Source organism: Phyllostomus discolor, chromosome X, assembly GCF_004126475.2.
Source record: "Phyllostomus discolor isolate MPI-MPIP mPhyDis1 chromosome X, mPhyDis1.pri.v3, whole genome shotgun sequence".
In the NCBI taxonomy this organism is placed as follows: Eukaryota; Metazoa; Chordata; class Mammalia; order Chiroptera; family Phyllostomidae; genus Phyllostomus; species Phyllostomus discolor.
The window spans coordinates 37163367-37184047 of NC_050198.1; the positions used below are offsets into that span (position 1 = coordinate 37163367).

At 38.5% G+C, this 20681-nt stretch overlaps 1 protein-coding gene across 2 annotated transcripts in view; it reads right to left on the reverse strand.

Annotated features, from left to right (window-relative positions):
* VAMP7 (vesicle associated membrane protein 7) overlaps positions 1-20681 on the reverse strand; it is a 43775-nt gene that overhangs the window by 15205 nt on the left and 7889 nt on the right. For both annotated transcript variants that reach the window (XM_036017076.1, XM_028522631.2), the window contains exons 3-5: positions 16006-16063; positions 13261-13398; positions 7410-7500 (exon numbers count right to left, since the gene is read on the reverse strand). In XM_036017076.1, the coding sequence (XP_035872969.1) occupies positions 7410-7500; positions 13261-13398; positions 16006-16063 (287 nt within the window). The remainder of the gene's footprint in view (positions 1-7409; positions 7501-13260; positions 13399-16005; positions 16064-20681) is intronic.

A 20681-nucleotide genomic window follows, 5' to 3' on the forward strand; every position in this document is an offset into this window, starting at 1 on the left:
CCCGTATACAGACAATCACAAGTTGTATACAAATTAATAAGTTCTACAAAGTTATACAAGATAAAATCAGTATACAAAAATCTACTGTATTTCTAGATATAAGTAATTAACAATCCAAAAATGGAGGAGAAAAACTCTATTTACAATAGCATGAAAAATAAAATCCTTGAAAACAAGGCAAGAAAAATGTTGGAAGAGAGATACTGTTCGAGAGATTATTCTGACACTTGTTAAAATGGCAAGGGAGATGTTATTCAAGACTATAGCCATAGGGGAACTATCACAAGAGGGGAAAAAAGAGACTGAGCTCAACTCTGAATATAACAAGTGGGTGAAGTCAGTATGATGGTGGCCCTGCAATAGAATGGCACCTCATCCAGGGTGGGTTCCTGCCTTGCACCCTGAGCTGGCAGGATAGGCTCCAACCACATGCAATTCTGAACTGGAATAGTGGGTTGGAAAATAACTTTACTTGTTTTCATTAATCTTTCTTAAATATATGTACAGCTTACATTTATCTCAGAGTTTAATATTAGAAGTCTTTGGGGTCTTTATCTCGAAGTTTGGTGATGCTTTTGTGACAAGAAACATACCGTAGGAACTTAACTCTTGTTTATATTGAATAGCCTATGGTAAAAACTGGTTTCATTATACGTCGTTTCTCTTCAAGTAACAGTTTCCAAGAATCTACTGATGACATGAAATGAGAACTTACTGTGGTATACCACTCAACGAATTAACTCAAAATGGATTAAAGACTTAAATTTCAGACCTGAAACCATAAAATTCCTAGAAAAAAAAAACATGGGAAAAAGATCCTGGATGTTGGTATTTGCAATGTTGTTTTAGGATATGACAACAGAAGCACAAGCAACAAAAGCAAAAATCAACAAGTGGGACTACATCAAACTAAAAAGCTTCTGAACAGCAAAAGAAACAATCAACAGACTAAAAAGATGACACAGAACTGGAGAAAATATTTACAAACCACATATGGGATAAGGGGTTAATATCTAAAATATATAAAGAATTTGTACAACCCAGTAGCAGAAAACCAAACAAGCCAATAAAAAAATGGGCAGAGGAACTGAACAGACATTTTTCCAAACACATACAAAATACTAACAGGTACATCAAAGACACTCGACATCACAATCATCAGAGCCAAGCAAATTAAAACCACAAGGAGGGGAGGGAGAGGGAGGCTACAGGTGGAGCTGGAATGCGGTGTAGCTTCAGGCTATCACAGGCTAAGCTCAGACTGATCAGCTGGAATGTGTTCAGTGCAGGCTTTGTGCCACAAGCCACGTACGCCCCTCCTTGTTTCCCTCACTGCTTGCTACTCCCTTGTGCTCTGGGCCCCTCTGCTCTCCAGGTCTCATCTCACACAGCTCAGGGGCAGGCAATGATATTTGCAGACACAAAGCACAGTCAATAAAACCACCTCTAGCCTGGAAAGAAAGAAAAGAAAAAAAGGGAAAAAAAAGAGAAAAGAAAAGGGGGAAGGGAAGGGAAGGGAAAGGAAAAGGGAAAGGGAAGGGGGAAAGAAAAGAAACAAAACTCATACCTATTACAATGGCTATCAGCTAGAAGACAAGACATAACAAGTGTTGTCAAGCATGTGGGGGGGAAAGGAACCTTTTTACTCTGTTGGTGGAAATGTAAATTGGTTCAGTCAGGTTTCTCAAACAATTAAAAATACAACTACCATATGATCTAGCAAATCAACTTCTGGGTATATATCCAAAGAAAATAAAAACAGGATTTTTAAGAGATATTTGTGCTCCCATGTTTACTGCAGCACTATCCACAATAGCCAAGACATGTAAACAACCAAGTGTCCATCAATGGAATGAGTGGATAACAATGTGATACACACACACACACACGCACACACACACACACAGGAATATTATTGAGCCACGAGAAAGAGGGAAATCCTGCCATTTGCAACAACATGGATGGATCCTGAGGGCACTATGCTTAGGGAGATAAATCAGACAGAGAAAGGGAAATATTGTATATTAGTTATATATGGAATCTAAAAATGCCAAACTTGTAGAAACAGAGAGTAGAATGGTGGTTACCAACGGATGGGAACTGGAAAAGTTGGGGAGATGTTGTTAAAGGCTACAAACTTGCAACTAGAAGATGAATGAGTTGTGGAGATCTACTGCACAACACATACATTATAATCAACAATCCTGTATAACATAGTTCAAAATTGCTAAGAGACTAGATCTTAAATGTTCTCACCACAAAAAAATAATATATGTGATATATGTTACCTAAAGCTAAGGTGGTAGTCATATTGCAATATATAAATGTATCAAATCAACATATTGTACACCTAAAACTCAGAGGATTTTCTATGTAAATTATATCTCAATAATGAAAAAAAGGACAAGTGGGGACTTATAGCCAATGAGCAGAATGAGGGAGTGGTCAGTGGATGGAAAATTACTAGAAGAAAGGAATCAAAAGTAGGAGAATGTTGCTGAACTGGCCTAAAGGATCTCTGGAAAAGCAGGCCAAACATTTACACATCAAAGGCAGGGGATGAGGAACTTGATCAACTATCAGGGGTGATTAGATAGCAAGGGCAGGGGATTGACTGAGCAGGATTCTTTGCTAAGACTGGCTTAGGCAGGCCAAGGACAGAGCCCAAGGATAAACCCTTATCAAACAGAGGGTTCAGAGGAGTCTGTTTAACCTTTGGTCAAGCATAGAGTCTTTGTCACATGAGGCTTGTACACTGAAAACTACAAAACATTGTTGAAAAAACTTAAAAGAAGACCTCAATAGATGAAAAAGCATCTTATGTTCCTGGATCAGAGTTTAATATTGTAAAAACTGGTAATACTACCCAAACTGATCTACAGATTCAACACGATCCCTATCAAAATCCTAGCTATTTGTTTTCAGAAACTCACAAGCTTACCTTAAAATTCTTATAGAAATGACAGGTACTCAGAATAGCCAAAGCAATCTTTAAAAAAAGGACAAGGTTGGAAGACTCATACTTCCTGATTAAAACTTAACTACAAATCTACAAAACTCATGACAGTTTGGTAACTGCCATGATGACAAACACAGCACTGGCCAAAACTGAGAGCACAGATAAACCCATTCATCTATGGAAATTTAATTTTTGATAAGGTACTAAGGCCATTAAATGGGAAAATAAGAATCTTTTCAACAACTGGTATTAGGACAACTGGATATACATTTAAGAGAATTAAGTTGGATCCCTTCCTTTATACACAAATAATAAAATAGATCACAGACCAAATGTAATAGCTAAAATTACAAAACTCTTAGAAGAAAAAGAGGTAAATGTTTGTGACCTTGGCTTTGGCAATGGTCTCTTAAATATGACATCCAAACAACAAGCAACAAAAGAAAAAATAAATTGGACTTCATCAAAACTAAAAACTCCTGTGCTTCAAAGATTACTGTCAAAAAATTGAAAACACAACCCATAGAATGTGTGAAAATATTTGTAAATCATGTCTCATAAGAGTATAGTATGCAGAGTAAACAATGAACTCTTATACCTCAACAATAAAAAGACAACCCACTTAAAAATGACAATGGATTTTGAATAGACATTTCTCCAAAGATATACAACTGGCCAATTCACACATAAAAAAATGCTCAACATCATTAGTCACCAGGGAAATACAAATCAAAACCACAATAACATACTATTGCACACATACTAAATTGGTTCAAATAAAAAAGACATCATAATTTTTGCAAAGATGTGGAGAAACTGGAATTCTCATGCATTGCTATTGGGAATGTACTATGGTGCAGCCACTTCGGGAAAGTTTGATCTTACTCAAAATGATAAACTAGGAGTTTCTATGTGACCTAGCAATTCTACTCCTAGGTATATACCCAAGAGAACTGAAAACATGTGCTCACACAAAAACTTGTATACTAATGTTCACAGAAGCATTATTCATAACCAAAAAGTAGAAACCATCAAAATGCCCATCAACTAATAGATAAAGCGAATGTATCAATACAATGGAATATTCAGCCATAACAAGGAATAAAGTACTGATACATGCTACAATAAGAAATTCAAAATCATTATGTTAAGTGAAACAAGCAAAGATAAAAAAAAAAGGCCACCAGACTAGGCAACTCTATACAGTCAGAAAGGAGGTTAATTGTTGCATAGGGCTGCAGTTTGAGGGGAAAAGAGGAGTGACGATAAGTGGGTGCAGGACTTCATCCAGGTGGTGATGAAAATGTTCTAAAATTGATTGTGGTGATGGCTGTACAACTCTGATAGTAAAAACCACTGGACTGTATACTTTAAATAGGTTAATAGCATAGAATGTGAACTGTATCTCAATAAAGCTGTTTAAAAAATCAGAGGGAGATGATTAGAAGTGCTACATTTTTAATTTTCTGTTTCTGTTATTCTAAAAATAAATATGACATTAAAAGCAGTTGATTAAAAAGTTTCATTTTCTGTAAACATTACGAATGTGCAGTCAATAATACTGTAGTAGTTGGCTGCTTTTACTTTCAGGCAAAATGAATACATTTGGTGACCAAAAAAAGATGAAAAACAGGAAACTATTTTTTCAATAGGTTCTCTCATCTGCATCTAGACATATAATTAAAACTAATAGCCAATGAAAGGAAATCACTTCAAATAGCCAAGACACACACAAACAAATGTTTCTGCCTTTTGATTATTAATCCCATTCCTAAGAATTAATCTTAAGAAAATAAGACAACTATAATAGCCAAAACACATTTATAACACAACTGTTACTGTAACACAAAGCTCTAAATCAGTGCTACCTAAGAGTGCACTACTGCTTTAAGTCTCTAAACACACTGTTCAGTCCAACTGAGATTTTCACAGTAAGACATTCTTGATGAAGGAAGCACAGCACTGACTTACATTCTGAAGCAAGCTCCTTATCTGTTGCAAGCTGTTGTAAAACAGCACGCTGAGTGCCACTGCTGTACAGAATCAAAGTCTCCAAAATAAGAACATGATTGGTAACCTATGATATAACTCAATCCATTACTGTATGAACATGGAGCAGACTAACAACAGCTAACAATCATTAGGCTTTTACTATGTGCCAGCCACTGTACAAAGTGCTTTACATACATTATTACCTCTTTTATACTATTTGCAGATTCGGAAATAAAGCCCAGAGAGGTAAGAGAATTGATCAAGGGGTAACAGCAAGTAGGAAGTGAAACCAGGACTTATTCTCAGGCATATACAACTTCAAGTTTAATCACTATATTATACTGTCTCCATGAAACTGAATATAAACTATGATTACAAATATGTATACATATGGATAAAAATTTAAAGGAAAGAAAATGGCAATAAATCTTTAGTATGGTGAAACCAAGAATAAATTTTTTAAAATGTCTGTTCTCGAGCCCTGACTGGCGTAGCTCAGTGGATTGAGCATGGGCTGCGAACCAAAGCGTCGCAGGTTCTATTCCCAGTCAGGGTACATGCCTGGGTTGCAGGCCATGACCCCCAGCAACTGCACATTGATGTTTCTCTCTCTCTCTCTTTCTCCCTCCCTTCCCTCTCTAAAAATAAATAAATAAAATCTTAAAAAAGCCTGTTCTCAATGTGTTAACTATTCTAATATAAAAAATAATTCACATAGTAAATCCAAGATTTTAAGTGACTAGACATTTATGTAATTTGACAATGTCTCAATTATTATCTTATAAAGCAATTATAAAATCCTTTTTGTTCAATTTTATGGAAGTGATTGTCTGTGAGATATTGCCCTTAAAAGATATATTTAAAAGAGTGGTTCAAAAACTGAAGTGTGCACTGGAATCCTCCAGGGGCTTGTGAGAACACAGATTTCTGGGCTCTAGTCCCAGAGTTTCAGATTCAGTAGGTCTGGAGTGGGACATGAAAAGTTGCATTTCTAACAGGATGCCAGGAGATGCTGATGCTGATGGTCCAAGGACTCCAACTGTGAGAGCCAGTGCTTTAAAAAAAAATTAGCATCATCCCAAATCTAAATACCATTGAATAATCAATTTAAAAATAAACTTTAGGAATTTCTCTGGATTATTTTAATGTATTAAACAGGTTCTTGACAACATATGGGCTGATAAAATCTATATATGAGGTCTGTCCGGAAAATGTCCAGCCATTGTTAATATAAAGAGGATGTTTTGCGTGACATTGATGTGACCTGGCAGCAAAGGTGAGTGGACTGGAATACACATGTGTGAACAATGATGACTTCACTGTACTAATCACTGGGGGCAGTAGATGCCATTGAATGAGCATGTGTACTGTGTGGCTGTCACATTCAAAATGACCAAGTGAGTACAGCAACGAATCTGCATCAAATTTTGCATTAAGCCTGAACATTCCTCCACAGAACTATTCAGTTGATTCAGAAGGCCACAGCTATGGGCAACTGGTGATTGACAGTTTCATCATGACAATATGCCTACTCATACATCACATCTCATGCAGAGCTTTTTGGCAAAACATCAAATCACCCAGGTGACTCAGCCCCACTACAGCCCAGATTTGGTGCCCTGCAACTTCTTGCTTTTCCCAAAACTGAAATCACCTTTGAAAGGAAAGAGATTTCAGACCATCAATCACATTTGGGGCAGCTGATGGCAATTGGAAGAACTGTGTGAAGTCCCAAGGTGCCTACTTTGAAGGGGACTGAGGCATCATTGTCCTGTGAACGATGTTTCTTGTATCTTGTATCTTCTTCAATAAATGTCTCTATTTTTCATATTACATGGCTGGATACCTCCTGGACAGACCTCGTATATCACAGTTCATACTGCTGAAGAATACAATAGTTTTGGGTCCAATCGTTTCTGTCTATCAAGAGCTACAAACATTCTAAGGAGGTTAAATTGTTATACTTTAAGTTATCTACTGATAATATCAGCTGCATACCTCCAGCCAAAATTGACTAAATTATGCTAAATTGCTGAACTATTGTGAGGGTCTCAGGATTTTTTAATTTTTTTTATTGTTGTTCAAGTACAGTGGTCTCCATTTTGCCCCCCAACCACTGCTCCCTAGTCCCACCCACCCCCACATCCCACCATTGATCCTACCCGCCTTTGGCTTTGTCCATGTGTCCTTTATATATGTTCCTTGACAAGGGTCTTGGAAATTAGTCTGGCTAAGTCAATCAACAATTTTATAATATAGACCAGTCATAAGTACTAAAAAGAAACCATTCATACAGTAGACACTACCATAGGTAAGTAATCTCCGTATCTTAGCTGACAATTAACTTCCATTAGTAAGAATAATGAGGTTCTATTTCAGTCTCTCTAGAATAATTTGACCTCTGGTAATCTATCAAAATTTTTGCCCATATTCATGTGGACTATGCCATCAAACGTACCTATGTTTCTGACCATGATTCCTTTCAGTTCATCCACTTGGGCTTGAGTCTCCATCACTTTGTCAAGGCCCTTATTCTCAGAGTGATGCTTCTGTAAGAAAATAATACTTAACTTATGATACCTAGACACTATTCACAATAGGAAAACAAAAAGAAATGACATTGACAAATGCTATAAAATTAGGTCTCTATTGATAAAAAAAATGTCACTTCATCAAAAATTGTTACCAGACCTAGGAAAAATGTAGACAGCATAAAAATTCTACCATATAAAATATAAGTTATAGTATAAAAATACCACTTTATTTTAAATTAAGTAGAACTAAATGTATTATATCAAATATACATCTGAGACTTTTGGAGCAGAAGTAGGGAGTTCAGACAAAGAAGAACAGAAGACTGCAGTAGCGGGGGAACAGGACTGGGAAAGGGTATGCTAAATTGTTCCCCACTTTTTGGGTATGATGGGGTAGGAAGTGGCCCAGCTTCCAGGCATTGGTTCTTATACCCTTGGGATCAGGATATGTGTCCTATTTTCATTGGCTTTTTACAGGACCTAGAAATGTAATACACTGATAATATGTATTTTGAAATTACTATCCATAGCTAACAATTATGGAGTGCTTAATACACAATGTTCCAGTCATTTCACTGTGCTAAATGCTTCAAAAAGGGGATGTTATTTAATTCACCCAAAAATTCTATGATGAAGATGCCATAATTATTATCTCCATTTAGAGATGAGGAAACTATTCAGAGGGTCACACACAGAACTGGAACTAATGACATAACCAACTAAGTTGCAAGTTTGCTGCCATCTAACTGTTTACTTTTGACTGTGTAGTGGTGTATTTTTGTTGGTGATATTTTATATAGTTTCACATATGAGGGAGGACCCCCCAAAACCCCAGAAAATATTTATTAAAAAATGTGTATTTATGATGCCTTTTAGAGCTTCTGCTGTTTTTTGTTTTACCTCTTCCACATTGGCAAAACATTTCCCTTTGAAGACTTTTTCATTCAGGGAAACAAAAAAAAAGTTGCTTGGGGCAAGATGGGGTGAATATGGAGGGTGGGGCACAGGGATCATGCCGTTTTTAGTCAAAAACTGAACACTCAACACAGTGTGGGCAACTGCAGTCATAAATCACTCATCATGGCATCAAAATTACAACTAAATTATAGAACAACCATCACTCAGATCTGCCAGAAATCGAGTTGAATGGAAGTCTGACCACTACAGAATTGAAGAAATCACATCCATCCAGGGTGGTAGGAGGCACAGAGGCACAGAACAGGTTGGTCCCAAATCCATGTGTGATGGATAAGTTTGGGAGGGATCTTTTGGGAGCAAAGAGTCCCAGCCTCACACCAGGCCCCCCAGCCCAGGGTTCCAGTACCAGGAAGATAAGTCCCCATAACTTCTGGCTGCAAAAATCAGCAGGGAATAAGTTGGCAGAAGAAACTTCTGTAGTGTTAGGCAGTTCCTCTTAAAGATCCCACACACACATGTCATGGCTTGTGGGGCTCACTGGATTGAGTGCCAGCTTGTGAACCAAAGGGTCGCCAGTTCGATTCTCAGTCAGGGCACATGACTGGGTTGCGGGCCAAGTTCCCAGTAGGGGGCACATGAGAGGCAACCACACATTAATATTTCTCTTCCTCTCTTTCTCCCTCCCTTCCCCCTCTCTAAAAATAAATAAATAAAATTCTTTTTTTAAATGATCCCACACAAGGACTCACCTACTCAGACTCACTCCAAGCTCCAGCACCAGGTAGCCACTTGAAAGGTACCAGTGACATACATGGAGGAACCAAAGTATCTGGCCCAGAGGGGAGTGCAGGGGGACAGATTTCCCCCAGAGAGAAAGCTGGGCAGAGGCCACTGTCCCTTTTCTGAACCCTCTTGTCACAGAGCCACAGAACCCTCTTGGCAGCAGGTGCTGTATTGGAGACTCTATCAATCTGGTTTTTCCTGTGCTGGAGATTCCCTGAGACTCTGCCCACCCAACTTATAGACCCACCCAAGCTTTTCCATACGAACACAACTCATGCTTCACAACTTCCTAAATCCTCTCAAACAAGTAGCAGCTGGCCTCAGTGAGCCCCCAGACCCATACCTTTTGTTAAGTGCCCTCCGCCATGCCTGGCACTAGTCACAGCCAGACTAGATTCATACCTTGGCTTTGCCTGGGAATCCCCAAGCCCAGTATAAGTAGCATCCATCTCAGATTGCTTTATAGTCCAGGCAGGGTGACCCTGGGAAAAACACAGGTGGGGGCTGACCTTGGCCTAGACCACCTGGGAAACCTCAGAGCCTGTGCACCCAGTGGACAGGTATAAGCCATGTTGGAGCATCACCACCCTGCCAACTGCACAGCTGATCCTACACAGAGGGCAGAGGTTGGTGGTCAGTCCTTGCAGCTGACTGGTCTGGGTAAGTTCCTTCCAATGACCTGCCAACAGCAACCAAGGCTCAACTACAAGAGGAGGGTGTACTCAGCACACACAAATGGCACACCTCGAGTACACAGCTTGGATGTTAAGGGAGGCCATGACACTGAACACTACAGGACACCTACTACATCATACATTAGGCCATGCTACCAAGACAGGGAGTCACAGCAGCTCTGCGTAATACATAGAAACAAACACAGGGAGGCTGCCAAAATGAAGAGACAAAGAGCCATGGCCCAAATGAAAGAACAGATTAAAACTCCAGAAAAAGAACTAAACAAAATGCAGGTAAGCAATCTATCATAGGCAGAGTACAAAACACTGGTTATAAGGATGCTCAAGGAAATTAGTGAGGACCTCAACAGCATAAAAAAGATCCAATCAGAAACAAAGAATTCACTCATTGAAATGAAGAACAATTTACAGTGAAACAACAGTAGAGTGGATAAAGTCTACAATCAAATCAATGAGCTGGAACATAAGGAAGCAAAAACAAGCAATCAGAACAATTAGAAGAAAAAGGAATCCATAAATATGAGGATAATGTAAGCAACCTCTGGGCAACTTCAAGCATACCAACATTCACATCATAGGGGTGCCAGAAGGAGAAGAGAAAGAGCAGGAAATTGGAAATCCATCTAAAAAAATAGTGAAAAAAACTTCCCTAATTTGGTGAAGGAAATAGACATGTAAGCCCAGGAAGCACAGAGAGTCCCAAACAAGATGCATGCAAAGAGGCCCCCTGCAAGACACATCCTAATTAAAATGCCAAAGGTTAAAGATAAAGATAGACTCTTAAAAGCAGCAAAAGAAAAGATATCAGTTACCTACAGGGGAGTTCCCATAAGTCTGTCAGCTGATTTCTCAAAAGTAACTTTGTAGGCTAGAAGGGATTGGCAAGAAATATTCAAAGTCATGAAAAGCAGAGACCTACAGCCAAGACTGCTCTACCCAAAGAAGCTATCATTTAGAATCAAGGGTAGATAAAGAGCTTCCCAGACAAGAGAAAACTAAAGGAGTTCATCATCACCAAACCATTATTATATGAAATGTTACAGGGACTTATTTAAGAAAAAGAGTATCAAAACTATGAACAATAAAATTGCAATAAATACATATCTATCAACAACTGAATCTAAAAAACACACTAAGCAACAAGAACAGAAACACAATCTTGGATATGAAGAGAGTTTTGATAGTTGCCAGATGGGATTTGGTTGTAAGGAATGGGTAAAGAGGTGAGAGGATTAAGAATTACAAATAGTACCCTGAGTGGTGTGCCTCAGTGAATTGAGTGTTGGCCTGTGAACTAAAGGGCCACTAGTTCAATTCCCAGTCAGGGCACATCCCTGGGTTGTGGGCCAGGTCGCCAGTAGGGGGTGCATGAAAGACAACCACATGTTGATGTTTCTCTCCCTCTCTTTCTCCCTCCCTTCCCCTCTCTAAAAAGAAATAAATGAAATCTTTTTAAAAATTACAAATAGTTACAGAATAGCCATGAAGATGTAAAGTACAGTATAGGAAATGGAGTGGCCAAAGAACTTATATACATCACCCACGGACATGAACAATGGTGTGGGGATTGCTAGAGGGAGTGGGGGGTACTGGGTGGAGGGGGGCAAAGGGGTAAATATTAGAACTGTAATAGGATAATCAATAAAATATAATTAAAAAATAAATCACCCATGATGAAAAGGGCAAATGCATGGAGTCTTAAAAAAAATTCACTGAAACCAAATGCAGCCTCTCACAACAACGCCAGCTGGTACACTGATATAGACGGGTTCCTAGAACACTCACCTGCTGGGGGAAGTCTGTACTACAAGGGGCCTGCCCTCCCAAAGATAATTCCAGTTATTTTAGTGTACCCCCTCACATATGAATGTTTCCTAGGGGGAAGTACAAATCAACTAATGTATAATAAAAATTTATAACTATTTAAAGAAACTTCATCACCCAAAGTAATGCATTTTTAGAAGTATAATACTCAAAAAGAATATTAAAAAGAACACTTACGGGAGAAGTGAAAAGGAAAATATTCAATTATAGTAAGTTTTTTCTCATTCACGACACACTCAGAACTTGTGTCATTGCACTCAGAAAGGTGCATGAATAAAAGGTAAGCATTTTTAAGGTTTCAACACCATTAGTCCTTGGGGAAATGCTGATTAAAAGCATAATAAAATATCACTAGATACCTACCAGAATGACTAAAAGTAAAAAGATGGACCATAACAAGTGTTGGCAAGGAAGCAGAAACACTGAAACTGTTGGTGGGAATGTAAATGGTGCAAGTACTTTGGAAAAAGTTGGTGACTTATTATAAAATTAAATAACACTCATCATATGACCCAGAAATTCCATTCCTAGGCACTGTATTTTGCCGTGTGTAATGCACACCCACATTTTTGGTGCATAAGCATAAGTAAAAGAATTAAGAACATTTATATAGATAAGGAATTAGTGCTACCCATGTACAATGCACATCCTCATCTTCCCCTCAAAAATTTGGGCAAAAAAGTGCACATTATACTTGGAAAAATATAGTATTTACCAAAGACAAATAAAAACACATCCACACAAAGACTAATACATGGATATTCATAAGAGCTTTATTCGTGATAGCTAAAAACAGACAGTACCTCAAATATCCAGCAACAGGGAATGGATAAGCCAGTTGTGGTATATGCATACAATACTGCTAGGCAAAAGAAGGGAACTATTGATTTATATGACATGGATGAATATTAAAAGCCTTATAATGAACAAAACAAGCAAGAAACACAGGAGTCCATAATTTGTGATTCCACTTACATGAAGTTATAGAAAAGACAAAACTACAGTGAAAGAAAATAGCAGTGATTACCTGATGCACAGTGTGAGGGACAGGACTGACTGCAAAGGGACCTGAGGGAACTTTTAGTGTCATGGCGATGTTTGGTATCTTGTAGAGGGTAATATTTCATAGGAGTATACGTGTGTGAAACTTCACTGAGCCAACAACTAGGCATGTATACAGATAAACAGACTTTCAAATGACTACTTTGAGCTGTTCAAAAATTAAATTTGTCTCATGGAACAGAAGGTCAATGAATAGGTTAAGAGGCCATTTGGCATGTGGAATGGATGTGTGCTAATGGACAGTTTAGGTAGATAATCTTTAATGTCTTTCCCAATCCTGAGATACTCTATTATTAATAGTGAATATCACCAACTATTATCTTTCTACCTTAAAATGGCCCCTTCAACTTTTTTATCAGGGAAATTTATTGTGTTGGAATATAATAACACAATCAGCAAACTATATTGCAGTTCAGGGACCTCTATATTCATGGCGCTTTAAGGTAATAAAGACAACAGGAATAAAAATACTATATCCGGAGAAAGATCTTACCAGCTGTGCAGCCAAGACACTTGAGAATTCACTATTCATGGCATATGGGAGTGCTGTCTGTGCTCTTGAACCGTATGTAGTCTGGAACCTCTTCTTTATCTCATTCAGAAAATTAAAGGCTCGGGAACGTTCAAAATCCTCAAGAGAGACCAACACAGAGTTCAAAAGCAAACAAAAGATGACATGGATGATTAACAACAACCATAAGAAAAGCTAACATTTACTGAGCAATGATTCCATGAGAAGAAACTAACACTGACCTCATTTTACAGATAAGTAAACAAAGTCCCTGAAAAGGTAACTAACTAGCTAAAGGTCAGATAACTAGTAAATGAGTGAGCTCAGAGTCCAATCCAAACATGTTTGACCACTGCCAACTGAAGACAGCAGAATGTAGGTTAGTTTCTTAAGAGCAGGAATTGGGTTTTACTTCCCCCATATCCTTCACAGGATCTATTAGATAGCCCAGCACAAAATGTCCAACAAACTCTAATAACAGTATAGTGTTTCATACACAAAGATAACACTACTGACACAAATTTAGAACTGATTTTTTTCAATAGTGGTGATACATTTGAAAAAAAATCAAGTGATGTACTCTTGTCTGGTTCCAGCTAGTCAAAAAGTATTTTTAAACACACATACACACACACACACAATTACAGATCAATAAATAAGACTCAACTCTGACCAGCCCAAAGTTAGTGGGATTTATTTCTCATCTACTCCAAGCCCTTTCACTTCAGTTGCTGTAGATATAGCTGGCTTTAAAAAATAATTTGTAAAAAATCCTGTGAAACCAGAGACAAAAATCACCATGTGGATCACTGTGGCTGACATTCATCTCCATTCACCTGAGGTGGCTGTCTAAGCCAGGGGCTCTCAAACTGGGGTCAATGGTCCAAACTCAAGGGGCTGATGTACTTAGATGGAAAAAAAACTACATTGTTATTTTTACCATTTTTTTCCCACAGTTGTTTTTAACAGGTTTATTGAAATATAATTTATAATGATTACCCATTCTAAATGCATAATTTTATTTTATTGCTGTTCAAGTACAGTTTTCTGCCTTTTTCCCTCACCTCTCCCCACAACCCCATCCATCCCCACCTCCTTCCCCTGTTTCCACCCCTCTTTGGTTTTGTCTATGTGTCCTTTATAGTTGTTCCTGAAAACCCTTCACCCTTTTAAACTTACACTTCAATTGTGAATGTAGGTAGCAAACCAGAGTAGTATTAGAGCATACCTAAAAGTCTGTCACCAATAGAAATATTTTTTTCATATGCCACCAGTGATAGACATTTCAAAATGTGATTTATTCTCACCACTTCAAAATTATTATTATTAGTTATTAGATCCATGACTAGATCTTATTAATGAATTCATAAAGAAGCATATATACATTACTATGTCAATTTTTAAAATACTGTGAATACTATCTTTCAATATACTTGGTTTGGTTTATAGTCATGTACTTTACTTCATATTTTATAATGTGTCTTCACAGGACTTTTCTTTCCTCTAGGAAAAAAGTTGAATTTGTACTGATACTGTTTAACTCATGATTCTCCCTGACCCTGTTAAAACAAATGATGGACCAGTGCTCAATAAAGTTCTACATCATAAAAAAAAAACATTCTGGGAGGGGACCATGAGTGTCAAAGGGGTCTGTGACACAATAAAAGCCAATACCTGGCCTGGCTGGTATAGCTCAGTGAATTGACCACTGGCCTATGAACTAAAGGGTTGCTGGTTCAAATCCTAGTCAGGCCACATGCCCGGGTTGCTGGCCAGGCCCCCGGTGAGGAGGGGCATGCAAGAAGCAACCACACATTAATGTTTCTCTCTCTTTCTCTCTCCCTTTCCCTCTCTCTAAAAATAAATAAATAAAATCTTTTAAAAATTAAAAATAAATGAAAAATAAAAATAAAAAAGCCAATAACTCATACCTATGGTAATCATATCAATTCCATATCTCTTGTCAGTAATCAACTTAGAAATAAAAATGCAGCCTTGTCCTAGCCAATATGACATGAAAGGAAGTCCACTTTGAAAGCAGAGGTAGGGGAGAATGTGCGCCTGGGAAAAGTTTCCTCATTCCTACAATAACAGACTCGAGCAGACATAGTCAGTCTTCTCTGGACACAAGCATAAATAAGGGTGTGGCTGCATGCAGCCATAGGGGAATGGGGAATGTGTCTGGGAAGAAGCTGACACTACAGATAGCAGAGGAGAGAAAGGATCATGGTGACATTGTTAAGTCAGTGAGTATTTTCAGTGTAGAATCTACAAATATTTAAAGCCAACCTACCAATGTGAACTACAAGTCTACAAAGCTGATCATAGTGTACTGTGATTTCCCCAACGTTCATATACATTAGACAATTCACTAATTACTGACTAGAGGAATGAAATAATTTAGTATTTCAGGTACATTTTGAGAGGGCTTGATGCCAAAGTATGATAATTATGAACACCAATTCTTACTATACAATAGGATAAATGTAGAAGTTGCAAGAAGTTAAGCTAAAACTCTACCGAAACCAAGCTGATTTGCATATACTCAGATAACGACTCTTGTCATTTGTTGCTCTATATGATAAATGGGAAGTATAGAAAAACATTTCCAGCTGTGGACAGTGATATACATGTCACCTTTACCCACCACAGACACAGATAGTTAAGGACTGACTCTATTATTAATAGTACACTTAGTTAAATAGCAAATGTCTCCAAGTTACTTACATCATCAGTGATACAAAGGTATACAATCCTGTCTTGGCAGATGTAATGAAACAAGTAACTGTAGGATAAAACGCATACAAATTATGTGGTTATGAATAATACGTCTTTCACTTCTATCTTCTACATATAAGCAAATTCATACTGCTAATGTGACCATATTTTTACAGATACTGTCTGTTGTTTCTCTTTACCTCCAGTACACATACCTGTTTCTCTCAAACTGATAGGAATGAATAAAAAATTAAAAGAATGTCTCTACCCTAGCTATATAGCACAACAGTGTGCACATTACCAATTAAAATGATAGCTGCATAAACGTATCATTTGGACTCTTACGGCCTGGACACAAGATGACATCTTAGGAGGGTCATGTAAGTAAAATTAAACCCCAATGAGCCGTGTGGTCTTCCTTGCATTCTCCTAAGATCTCAAAGCAAATACTCTTTGCCTACCAAATACTTAACGATAACATTTGTTTTTTGGTATCTGCTTTGAATTGGTAGCTGGTCTGAGTGCTGAGGATACAAATGAGCAAAATCATCAGTCCCTGCTTTCACAGAGATCACAGTGAAGGTAATTACAGAGCAGCATGGTAAGCAGGATGAGGAATTAAAGTCAGTACATGGTACTCTGGGGACCTACAGGAGGTACCTAACAGAGTTGGGCTAAAGGTAACAGGAAGGATATCCTGGAGCAAATGATGTCTAAACTGAGACCCAAGGATTGAGTAAGAGAAGGCAAGGTAACGAGCGAGCAAAGTATTCCAGAGTGAGAGACCTAGAAACTTAAGGTCTTTGAGCAAATAATGGGTTTAGGAAAGTAAAATTAGTTCATATGATTAGAGTATAAAATGTGAGGGAAAAAATTGACTGTAGAGATGAAGCTGCAGAAGTAAGCAAATAGCAGGTTATACAAAGCTTTAAAACCTCACTAGACATTGGCCTAAGAACAGTGAACAAGGGGAGTGTGTGATCAGATTTGCAATATAGTAAGATGCTTTGGCTAGAGTGTGGAGAACCGACTGCAATGAGGACCAGACAGGAGACTCCTGCATGTAAAAAGCAATGAGGGAAATAAAGTACTATAAGCAGAAGAAGAAGGGACAAAGAAGAAATAGAACAGAATCTGATGATTGGCTACTGGGGGTGAGGCACAGGGATAATTTGACTTTGCCTCCCAGATTTTTACCTTGGGAGTACCTGTTGAATTACATTATTAATGTTCACATAAAGCACAGGTGGCAAACACAAGGCCCTCCCTCGCCTTGTTTTATCCCGCCTGACACCTTGTTTCTACCAGGTGGCAGCGCCAAGTTCTCGCTTAACTGTTAAGGAGTAGTTACATTTATACAGTCCTAAAATTACATCTAGCCCTTTGAGAGCAACTGCGAGGCTGATGTGGCCTCCAGTGAAAATGAGTTTGACACCCTTGACATAAAGGCTTGCTGTGAATTACAAGGAGGTATGGGAACCCAGATGTCTTCCTCCACTACTTTGAAACAGTTCACATCCATCCAACAATGACTTCCACCTTGCCATATCCGGTGGTTCTCTCTGAGACATTTAACAGTGTTGACCACTTCCTTTTTTCAGGGAAGTGTTTTCTCTCCACTAGATTTCTTGATACCACACTTGCCTAGTTTATGTTGTTGTCTCTTTCCTCCTTTGTTGATGTCTTCCAGCATCTTTAGCCCCCTGCTTTCTTCACAAACACTCCCTTAAGGGCGGCATCTACTCTCACATTCTGTTGTTGATATTTGTTTTCAGCTACCACAATTACAATGACGATTCCTAAACCTAGATCTGACCTATGTCCTGAGTTCTTGGCCTGCATATGCTACTGTCTACCAGACCTTCCAACTGGATATACCATAGACCACTTGAACACATGTCCAAAATGGAAGTCATGCTTTTCCCTACCAAATTTATTTCTCCTAAATCACGCTTGGGAGTAACTTGGTGCAAAGGTGACCAAAGTTAATTAATGAGGCCTGCTATCAAGGAGCCTACAGTCAGGGGACAGAGACAAAAATAAAGTGCAATAATACAGTGCAATAAGTGCTATAATATGAATAAACCAAGGTTCCTAGGGAGACACACAAAAAGGGGGCATTCCATCTTGGAGTTCAGGGATTTCTACAGGAGGAAACATCTCAGCTCAAGAAGACAAATTTAGATTTGTTAAAAGTAAGACAAACACATTCCAGTAAAAGATACTAGCTATTGCAAAGGTTAGGAAGAGAGAAAGAACAGGCACTGAAATGAAAATAGCTAAGTGCGGCTGAGAATAAAACTTAGGGCTAAAGTAGTGAGAGATGACATCAGAGAAGGGAGAATCTTCCAAGTCATGTTAAGGAACGTTACCCTGAGGGGTAGGAGTGGCTCTGCAGGAAGGGACAGGAACAGAACTGCCCTTTTAGAAGGACTAAAATGATAATTAAGACAGTATTTCATTTGAGACCTGTAAAATGAGCAAAACTTTACCAGGGGGCCTAGGAGGGGAAGGATATTCCAAGATGCAAAAGCATGAAAAAAATATACTAAGGCTTGAAGTAATATGGCTGGGTCAGAGAATGGCAAGGGATCCTACAAAAACAAGAATAGAAAGGTCAGGAACGAACAAAATTGTGAAGGCCAAGTTTGGGCTTTAGTCTAAAAGTCATGGGTTTTAAGCAAGGAAGTGTAATCAGAAATGTGAAATACTTCCTGGTCTTGCCTGTAAAAGGACTGCAAGTGCTTTCCCTGGGCATTTTCCTAGAAACTGACTAGAAACACACAGACAGTAAGTCTAATAAATTTTGGAAGAAATTATGAAGCCATAATCAGAAGAAGCTGGCTTTATTTTATCCCTCAGGCAACCTGTAGGCCTCTAAACTATACCAGCAAGCAGAAGACTACAAAACCTGCACAGGTGCCAAAGACGACATACTCTCTAACACCCATTTTGAATATGGCAAGAGAGAATGATGGACCAGGAAGAGCCTCCTAGAAAACAAAGCCAGGAATCAGGGAGAAAAGACAAGGAAATTTCTCTAATCCATTCCCTGGTTACAACACGGGATCTTTGAAATTGCCGTGCAGTAGTTATTTTAATATTGCTGGGCAGCAGGGACTTCTACATATTTCTTGTTCTTCCTCTTTCTAAAAGGGAGTTTGTAACTTCCACTGTGGTGGTGCTGTTCATATTTCACCATTGTCTGTTGGTGGGGCTGGAGGAACAGAGGGAACATATGACTTGTCTTTAAGCTTATGGTCATTGGGTCACAGGAACCAGCCCTGGGCCTGATGGAGAGGACTGTATATCACCCAGACTCTCTCTGGACTTGGAGCTGGACACAGTAACCAGATTAGTCTTTGGGGATACCTCCTACAAAGAGGAGGTGTGTTTTATCTTGGGAAGAAGAGTATACCCAGACATTTGGGTAGCCCAGAACAGTACACTGCAAGATTGCAGGTTGTCTCCTGATCTCCTAGAGCTTCCTGCAGAGTAACAGAGTTTTAGCTGAGCATATGGCTGCACAGCTAGAAATGACACATCCTAGCCTCCCTTCCACATAGATTAGCTACTTAACTACACAGCATATAATAAAATGTAAGCAAAAGCTTCTGAACAGTAAAGTATCAGGCCACTTCTGGGCTTTGCTTTTAAAAATACTGGGCAACCATAGGGAGGTAACAGGAACTGAAGAAGCTGCCTTAGCCAAAGTTGGAAAGCTCTAATTAAAAATGGTTGAGCCACCCCACCCACCCCGACATACTCACCTCTGGGCTATCTAATTTAAGTTAACACTGTATTTTGGGGTCTCTCTCTTACAGTAGCTTAGACTAGATCCTAAATTATAGGAATTAGCCCTAGTAAGCAATGAGGATCTCCTTTTGAGATACGAACTAAGAAAATGAGAGCATGGGTTAGGTAACAAAAGTTTTTTAAGTATTAATGAGGAAGGTTAAGGTACTTTTAAACTGATTACTAAGACTGCCCATCCATGCCCTGTCCACTCCCTTCTCCAACCAATCACCACAGTGATCTTTCTAAAGCAAAGCCTAACCATGTCAACTCTGGCTGAAAGCCTTCAGTGCCTGTCCACTGTCCAGGGTGTGTGTATAGTCCAATCTCTTTACATGGCCTATAAGCCCCGACATGACTTCTCTTCTATCCATCTCTCTAGTTTTATTTTCATCATTCTGGGCACCAGTCACCAAAAAAAAAAAAAAAAAAAAAAAAAAAAAAACAAACAAACAAAAAAACAAAAAAACCACACACCTGCATTTCCCTAAACATATCCTTTGATGTGATGCCTCCATACTTCTTTACTAGCTGTTCCTTCTACCTGAGATGCCCTCCACCTACCCACCACCTCTCACACTCTACTACAACTATCTATGCATTTGACTGTCTCCTGCATTAAACTGAAACCTCCACGAGGGCAAATACTGAATTTCTTATTGTATCTCCAGCACCACACAAAGCAGTTGGCAACAGTCAAGTGCTCAGTAAATATTTACTAAAAGAATGAAGAAATATTATGCATTTTATCTGTTTCAAGTCTCACATATCACAGAGCTCTATAGCAAAATCAGTTTCACATCTCACATTTCCATATCTTTCTTTAAAAAGGTTAATATCACTTCAAATGATAGAACAAAATAATTACAAGTTAAATTTATAGTTACTAG